Source organism: Galeopterus variegatus, unplaced genomic scaffold (assembly GCF_000696425.1).
Source record: "Galeopterus variegatus unplaced genomic scaffold, G_variegatus-3.0.2 Scaffold325, whole genome shotgun sequence".
NCBI lineage: Eukaryota > Metazoa > Chordata > Mammalia > Dermoptera > Cynocephalidae > Galeopterus > Galeopterus variegatus.
Window position 1 is genome coordinate 915476 of NW_007726436.1, and position 9222 is coordinate 924697.

Genomic DNA, 9222 nt, shown 5'->3' on the forward strand with positions numbered 1-9222 from the left:
GCGCTCCTGCCCGAGGGTTCGGATCCCACATACAGACCGGTTCCCGCTCACTGGCTGAGCGAGGCGCGGGAGCAACACCGAGGGTTGCGGTCCCATTGCCGGTCCCAGTCCGGTGCGGGGGCGACACTGAGGGTTGCGATCCGTTGCCGGACACGGAAAAAAAGACAAAAAAAAAAAAGTCAAACTCAATGTTTTACCCCTCGTAGGGAAAAAGACTATACGAACCCACAGAAACAAAACTCAAAGTAATTTGTATGTGCATATTTCTAGAGAAACGGTGTAGATATTTAATCAGGTTTTTTTTTAAAACACCATACTCTACAAGTTTAAAAAAAAAAATCCACACATTTATATTTACATCTTAAAATATTTAGTTGTAACCAAATATAATTAACTAAACTGAAAACTAAGTATAAATGATAATGAAAGAAAATTAAATTACATACCATCTACTAAACAGAAGCTGATCTAAAAATAATAGCTACCTTGTATTGTTTATTATGTCCTAGGCACTATGGAGAGTGTTTTACATGCAATTAAGGCATTCTATACTAAGAACTCTATGAGGTAGTTTCAGATGAGAAAACTAAGACTCAAAAATGTTAGAAAGTTTGCTCAGATCACAGAGTTAAGTAGCAGAGGCAGGACTCAAATCCAAGTGTGTCTGACTCTAAAGCTGTATGCTATCCTGCACTCCTTATGCTCAGGCCTTATTGGATGCTGAAGAAGCACAGACCAGTATTCATAGCTAGCTCCTGAACAAATTAAAGAGACCACAAAGTCAGACTCCCTCTAAACAAATACTCTAATGGGACCTGAAAGCCTCAGGCCCAGAGGCACCTTAATATTTAACTCAGCACTTTTAACTCTAAATAATGAGTAGGGAATGCTAAGCATTTAGTAAGGTACTATGAGAGTTATATTAGAATCCCCAACTGCATGGTTTAAAAGAAAGAGCATGAACTTTGGAATCTCTATTCAAATCCTGGTCTGTCACTTTCAAGTTTTGCTGCCAGCCAGTGCTTTTAACATTGGGCCCAAATACTTCTAAGTATGGTGATAGTAATATAGACAGCAATAATCAGACTAATGGGTTCAGAGCCTGGTTCTGCTACTTACAGCCTATAAACTTGGGTAACTTCCTTGTCTGGGGATGATGACAACACTACCTATACCTCATATGGTTTGGGAAAGATTAAATAACATATGTAAAGTACTTAGAACTGTGCCTAACACATGGTAAGCCCTATGTAAGTGTTTGCTAACATTATTATCATCATATTTTCTTGGTTGTGGGAATATATAAGGGAACATATTTAGAGCATCAAGCACAATGCCTGCTGCCCTGAAAGTGAAAAAGTCTGTCGCTCTAAATGGATGTCTTCCTTCAGGTTTCTCATGGAGCACCAAGAAATTTCAAAATCCTCTAAGAAGGTATAAGTTAAGATCATAATGGCTTCAGATCCCCATACCAGCCAGCGCAAAAAAAAAAAAAAAATTAAGGTTATAACTCATCAAATAAATAAAAGAGAAAGCTTCAAAATTATAGTTTGGGCACAAAGAGTACTGGTGTTACATTAAATATTTCAACTGCCTTACCTTAAAAAGCTTTCAAGTGGAGAAAAGAGGTTAAGAGAAAAGGTCAAAATGTCAAAATAGAGCAATTGGACAGAGGAAAACATTTTCATCAATTAACATGCTGATAATATAAACAAATTTACAGGGCTGCAGTTACAAAATGATTTGAAGGCTAAAACATTGTTCTTGAAAATAAAGAAATAAAAGAGATTTGAGCTTTTACCCACTGGCAGAACTTTGGACAAACTTCATTAGGTAAGTAAGGCATTACTTACACTTTTGAAGGAAGCTGCAAATTCAGCAACACCTGGTACTAAAAAGAAAACAAAAATTCATTCAATAAATATTTGGGTGTTCAGGCATACAGAATTCAAATAATAAGAAAACAGCTTTGGCTTCAAGGAGCTTACAGTCTGGAAGAGAATAAATAACTATAATATTGTTTAAGCGCTCCAAGAAAGATGCCATGTGCTATGGGAGGACAAAAAGTAGAAATCTAAATCAGACCAAGAGGGCAGGAAAAGCTTGTCAGAGAAACTAATGCCTCAACTGAACTTTGAGGGACCAGGAGTTAGCTGGTTGGGTGAGTGGTGAGATATGATATCTCTTATCAGAAAGTTTAAGCTTCTTTTTTAGGTATGCTGTTCTGTCAATCCAATTATTTATTTAAATGTCTCACAGGAAGAATCACATTAAGCATAAAAATAAAAATCAGATATTTAAAAATCAAAGAATGCTCAACGTCACTAAAAAAAAGAAATGCAAACAAAAAATAATAAAGATTAGTACCATCCAATATTGGCTAGATGTGAGAAAACGGGCACTCATCGTACACAGTCATCCTACCCTATTCCTTATACACAAAGATCTATGAGCAAAGACATTCACTGATAAATTGTTTGTAAAACAAAAAATTGGATATAACTTAGGTTTCCAAATAGGGTATAAATACATAAACTATAGTATATCCATAAAATAAAATACTTTTTTTTTTTTTTAAAGATGACTGGTAAGGGGTTCTTAACCCTTGACTTGGTGTTGTCAGCACCACGCTCACATGACTACATCATTATAACAAACAAAAAACTCTCTATATACTTAAAATAAATTTGTTTATCTGTATAAGCATAAAAAATGTCAAAAAGATTTATACCAAACCATTAGCAGTGGTTAACTTTGTAGGACTGATTGAAGGAGGTGTGGAAATGCTTTATGTATCTCGGTATTATCGGAATTTATTACAAATGTAGGTTTTTTTTTTTTTTCTTTTTTTTGTGACTGGTAAGGGGATCGTAACCCTTGGCTTGGCGTCACCCGCACCGCGCTCAGCCATTGAGCACACCGGCCATCCCTATATGGGATCCGAACCCATGGCCTTGGTGTTATCAGCACCACACTCTCCTGAGTGAGCCATGGGCCGGCCCCAAATAAAATACATTTAATAGAATGAAATAGACCTACACATTCCAACATAGAAAAATCCATTAATAAATTACTGGGTGGAAGGTCGGCCTGTGGCTCACTTGGGAGAGTGTGGTGCTGATAACACCAAGGCCATGGGTTTGGATCCCGATATAGGGATGGCTGCTTAGCTCACTTGGGAGGGTGTGGTGCTGATAACACCAAGGCCATGGGTTTGGATCCCTATATAGGGATGGCCGCTTAGCTCACTTGGGAGAGTGTGGTGCTGACAACACCAAGTCAAGGGTTAAGAACCCCTTACCAGTCATCTTTAAAAAAAAAAAAAAAATTACTGAGTAGAATAAGTTAAGCTGCAGTTCATTCACACATGACTACATCATTATAACAAACAAAAAACTCTCTATATACTTAAAATAAATTTGTTTATCTGTATAAGCATAAAAAATGTCAAAAAGATTTATACCAAACTATTAGCAGTGGTTAACTTTGTAAGACTGATTGAAGGAGGTGTGGAAATGCTTTATGTATCTCGGTATTATCTGAATTTATTACAAATGTAGGTTTTTTTTTTTTTTCTTTTTTTTGTGACTGGTAAGGGGATCGTAACCCTTGGCTTGGCGTCACCCGCACCGCGCTCAGCCAGTGAGCACACCGGCCATCCCTATATAGGATCCGAATCCGCGGTGGGAGCGCCATTGCGCTCCCAGCGCCGCACTCTCCCGAGTGAGCCATGGGGTCAGCCCACAGAAGTAGTTTTTAAAAATAATTAATGGGGATAGCATAGCCTCCTAGCTCAGTTGGTTAGAGCATTGTGCTGATAACCCAAGGTTAAAGTTCAGATCCCTGAACTGGCCAGCCACCCAAAAAAATCATAATAATAATTATTGTTTAAAGGCTCACTATCATCTCCTGAGTGATACTTTATTCCTAAAAGATTAAAACACCAAACAGTTATTCCTGACACTGGACCTTGGTTACTTCTCTTTGAGGTAAAATAAAAACTTTAATCATTACAGTTAAATGATAATTCTTCAAAAGTCTCCCTAAAGAACACTGGTTCTCCTGCACCAATTCTGATATAGAAGCAAAAACTTACATTGTTCTGGCCAAAGATCAGGTGAGGCACGGTCAAGTTTTTCAAAACTTAACAAAGATGCTTCCAGATCTGTCCCTAGAACAAAACACCCAGATAAGCACAGAAGAGATTAAACACATTAGTTTATATTTTATGACATTTCAGTGTCAAAGAACACTCACCTGGAACTCTACAGATTTGAGTTCTACAACTATTGATGCTACTGGGCCATGATGTAATACAAATAAATCACTCTCCTCACCAGACCTCACTCTCCCAATCTATAAAATGGGAGTGATATTTCACTGGAGTGTTTTTTAAAAAAATAAGTATCACCAATCCCCCTGCCTCTTTATTCATACCTTCGGACTTTCCTCCAATTACAATCAATTAAATATCCCTGCACCCATGAAAGATAAACTCCTCTGCTAGGACTTAGGATGCCATCTTTTCTTGCTTTGTCAAGGACATCCCCCCCTGCCTCTTTATTCATACCTTCGGACTTTCCTCCAATTACAATCAATTAAATATCCCTGCACCCACGAAAGATAAACTCCTCTGCTAGGACTTAGGATGCCATCTTTTCTTGCTTTGTCAAGGACATCTTAAATAATCTTTCTCTTGCACCGTCAGTTTCTACCTTCTCTAGGCTCATGCTCCAGCAAGCCTGCTCTAGAATATCTCTTCTTTAAAAAAACTCTCTCATGACTCCATGACCTCCTCCACACCTACTTCACAAAGTTCTTGAGTTGTCCATTCTGTTCTCCACTTCCTCACCTCCCCCTCTCTCCTAATCTACAACAATCAGGCTTCTGTCCCTACATATATGGAAACTGCTGTTGTGAAGTTCATCTATATGTATGTTCTTAAATCCAGTGGTCACTTCTCTATTCTCTTATGTGACCTCTTTGCAACATCCATACACTGACCACTGTCCTTGAAACATTCCACTCTCAGCTCCTATGAAACCATTATGCTGGGTTTTTTCTTCAACCTCACTAACTCCTCCTTCTCAAGTCTCCTCCTCCACTCAAACCCCATCCCAGGCTGGCTCCACTCTCTATCTCGCCTAGACCCATAGCCTTTACCTTCATCTGCATGCCAAGACTCCATATTTATACTTCCAGTCCCAAAACTTTCTCTTAAACTTCAGAGTTATATGTGTAAGTGGCTACTTCACATCTCTCTCCATTTACATGTGTGAAAAAACCCTTAAACCTAATATGTTCAAAACCATATTCTCCTAATCGTCCCTATCTCAAGGAATAAGCACCACCACAAACCCTAATTCTCAAATCAAAAACCCAGATGTTAAAAAAAAAATTAAAATAGAAAGAAAAAAACCCAGATGTCATCCTTCATGCCTCCTTTTCCTTTACCCTTCTATAACAAGCCCATCAGTAAATCCAATAGTTTCTATCTCCAAAATATACCCTAAAACCAAATTAATCTAAAAAACCATCACTTTTCTCCTGAACTAGCCTCTTGAAAGATCTCCCTGCTCCCATTCTTACCCTTCCCCCTTCCTGCCCCCAAATCTATTCTTCATGAAGTAGCCAGAACTTGATTTTTTGAAAATGTCAAAGAGTTCATGTCATTCTCCAGCTTAAAGGGTTTCTTCCCAGCTAAATTTGTGAATTTATATCTACCCTACCCTATAAAATCCTACATGATCTAGCTCCTGCTTAATTCTTTGACATCGTTCCCCCCCACTCTTCCCCTGCACACAGTAGGTGCTCAAACTAACAATTGTTGAGTATTTACTGTGTGCTCAGTCTGCTAACTAGGTGGATAAATTAGTTCATTCAGTGTTATAAACAGTGGTTTTTAACATTTTCTAGGAAAGCCACATCTTTGGAAATCTGAAAAAAAAGCTGTGGACTCACTCCCCAGAAAATGTACATATGTATAAAATTTTTCAACATGCGCTTTTTTCTAAACTGAATTTATTTTACCAAGTATTCCTAGGGAATTTCCAATGGCATTTTAAATGGTAAAGAACTCAACTCTAATATTGCCTTAACAAAACATCCAAGAATGGTAACAAAGAAAAGCTGTGTGTAAAACAAAATGCCAGTTTTCAAATTCCCAAGGAATGCTACTGATGGGAAGCTCAACCATAACAAAAATAAACTTATTGGGAGGGTAGGAACCAATAACCAACATGGGTGACCTTATGATACCACAGTCTGGGACACAACTCAAACTATGCTGTGAGTCTTATTCTCATAAATTTCTTAAATGGCTTTAGTTGGATTTCAATTTTCTCCTTTCAAGGAAGTTCCAGCAAATTTAGCATGAAAAACACAAAAGAGCAAATTACTAAACTTATTTTCAAATCACCATTATTTGAATTAAATTTTAAAGACAGAGACAAGTGTAACACTAAAAATAGAAGTGAGAGAGCTAAGCAGTGGAATACTTTAGGATGACATACTTATTTAGAAGCTGAATTTAAGTTCAAAGTGCTCATCTTGATTTTGTCAGATTTAAAAGAAAACATTAGGTGGAAGGATGAAACTGTAAGAGATGAAAATGAAATCTTAAAAACCAAGAGTGCAAATAACATGACCACGGAGATGGCTAGAAGACCAAAGGAATAATATGTTTCCAATACTCTTCCTGGCCAAAGAACTTTTCCTGGAAAAGAAATTGAGAGAAGACAGGGAAAAATCAAACTCAAGGAACACAGTTCTAAAACTTAATGAACTAAAAATTTTAATAACAATGGCTGAGTTTTTAAAATACACATAACATAAAATTCACCATTTTAACGATTTCAAAGTGTACAGTTCAGTGGCATTAAGTACATTAACGTTGTGCAACTATCAGTATATCCATCTCCAGAACGTTTTTACCTTCCCAAACTGAAACTCTATACCCATTAAACAGTAATTCCCCATTCCTTTGGCTGATTTTTTAAATGCCGTTTTGGGCGGGGAGGGGGGGCGCAAGAGAAAGACATTTTAGCAAGAGAGCACCCAGGCAGGAGAATTACTTCTGACTCTGAACATCCATAATTTGTTATACAGTATGTACCTGTACTCAAAAAACCTTAAGACTCAGTTAAAACAAGATCAAGTAATATATTACTTTTGCATATATCTAATTATTCTTTCAGTAAATGTGAATTGAAGGCCTATTGCTTGCCAGGCTCTGTGCTAAACCCTGAGATTCAACTATGAACAAGACAGACTTGCAATTTATAATCTGTCATGAAAGGGGCAAAATTAACAGAATAACTATGATGACGATGAAAATACTGAGATAGTGAATAATGGTGGAGAGGACCAACTCCAGATTATGTGTTCTGAGAAAGCCTCTTTGGGAGGCGAAATCTAAAATGAAACTGAAAAAAAAGTGTTTACATGTTCGATGCATCTTTCCGTCTCCCAAAGGACCTAGCATTATGCTTTTCATATAGCAGGTACTCAATAAAGCTCTCCTTGGCCTCAATTTACTCATTCCTGCAATGAACTTCCAAAATTACTTCCAAACATAAAATGCGTTTGTTTGAGGAGTTAAAACTACACATTAATGAAGTGGGCATGGGGCTGGGGGTGGTAGAAGCAAAAACTGAGATCAAAAACGACTGTATGATCCTAACTCTATAATACAGAACCGGGTGCAAAAAGCACGTGGGTATACCAAAACCTAACTGCTGCCTGAGATGACTTACATCTTAGACAACATATAAGCCGAAATTGTTCTTTCACTCGGCCTGATGAAATACATAAAGCAGACACAAGAGAAGTTTCGACATGTGCAAGACTACACTAAAAAGCTCAGTTCTCATTTTCCTCAGGTCCCCCGCTTCACTCGCTCCAGGGCAACGGTCTCAAACTAAGGAGACAGGAGAGAATCATGTTTCTCTTGAGGCTCAGTCCCGGGATGAGGACAGCCACCAGCCCCTGCTAGGGTTTGAGAGAATCATTCCATCCGTGCTCAATGAGAAGAGAACCGACCCCTCAAAGGGGCGCCTCGAGGAGATACCTACGGTAAGTCACCTCCTTTCCCCCCAGCAGCATCTCCCCCGTGACCCTCAGTTTCACTCAAATGGGGCTAAGGGAGGACCAGGGCAACCTCCAGTCTTTTGCCCAGAAGGGGTCCCTCGCTGGTGCCCTTCTCCACCCTCCAGGTACATAGCGGGGAAACTGGGCACCTCTGGAGCCGCTGTGAAGAAACTTCAAAGGGGCGCCTCGAGGAGAAACCTACGGTAAGTCACCTCCTTTCCCCCCAGCAGCATCTCCCCCGTGACCCTCAGTCTCACTCAAATGGGGCTAAGGGAGGACCAGGGCAACCTCCAGTCTTTTGCCCAGAAGGGGTCCCTCGCTGGTGCCTTTCTCCACCCTCCAGGTACATAGCGGGGAAACTGGGCACCTCTGGAGCCGCTGTGAAGAAACGGCGAGCTGAACACGGGCACTGATCCCAAGGAAAAGAGATGAATGGCAAAGGAGAGGAGTCCAGGAAAGAAGCCTGTGTTCGAAGAGCAGACAGAGAGTAGCCGTTCCCAAAGGACTACAGAAGGAGGTTGCAAGTGAAGGATCTCTAAGCCGGCTCTTACCATCTGTGGGAGACGCCATCTTCCAACCCATGTCACGTGACGTGGTCAACCGTCGGCGGGAAAGTGGAGCTTCACAAACCACGCCTCCAAAGAGAAACCCTCTCCCAACTCGCAGCCGAGTCTCGTTTCCCCGCCCCATAAAGCAATCTTTGCCTCGCCCCGCCCCTAAGGAGCCACGCCCCCCGCGCGGTTGTCGAGGTGGAGGGACTGCAAAATTCTTGAAGGGTCTTATTTACTTTCCTCAGGGAGCGGGGTGGGGCCTCGGTCGTGCCTGTGGCCAATCAGGATCCCCGGATAGGGGGCGTCTTCCCCGAGTGCTCAATATAGAGTGCTCAAGTCAGGGGCGTCGTCCCTAATTTCGCCCACAGGATTGGCTGAGGTAGGAGGGGGCGGGAGCTCTTCCGCTTCTGACCAACCACACATCCCCAGGACTGGGAGTGAGGAGGGGGGGGTGGAGTCAGGTGTTCGGGCGAGTGATTGGGTAGAGGAAATGGTCCTCTCTACCAATGAGGAGATCCAGCGGGGTGGAGGGCGAGGCCTGGCCTCGGCGGTGCTTCTAGGGAGTCACGGGCAGTAGGGGCTT

General features: G+C 40.7%; 1 protein-coding gene across 1 annotated transcript in view; it reads right to left on the reverse strand.

Annotated features, from left to right (window-relative positions):
• LIN52 (lin-52 DREAM MuvB core complex component) overlaps positions 1 to 8827 on the reverse strand; it is a 110570-nt gene extending 101743 nt beyond the window's left edge. The window contains exons 1-3 of the mRNA XM_008567523.1: positions 8640 to 8827; positions 4097 to 4171; positions 1854 to 1891 (exon numbers count right to left, since the gene is read on the reverse strand). Coding sequence (XP_008565745.1) covers positions 1854 to 1891; positions 4097 to 4171; positions 8640 to 8778 — 252 coding nt within the window. The 5' untranslated portion in view covers positions 8779 to 8827. The remainder of the gene's footprint in view (positions 1 to 1853; positions 1892 to 4096; positions 4172 to 8639) is intronic.
• Between the last annotated feature and the right edge of the window lie 395 nt (positions 8828 to 9222).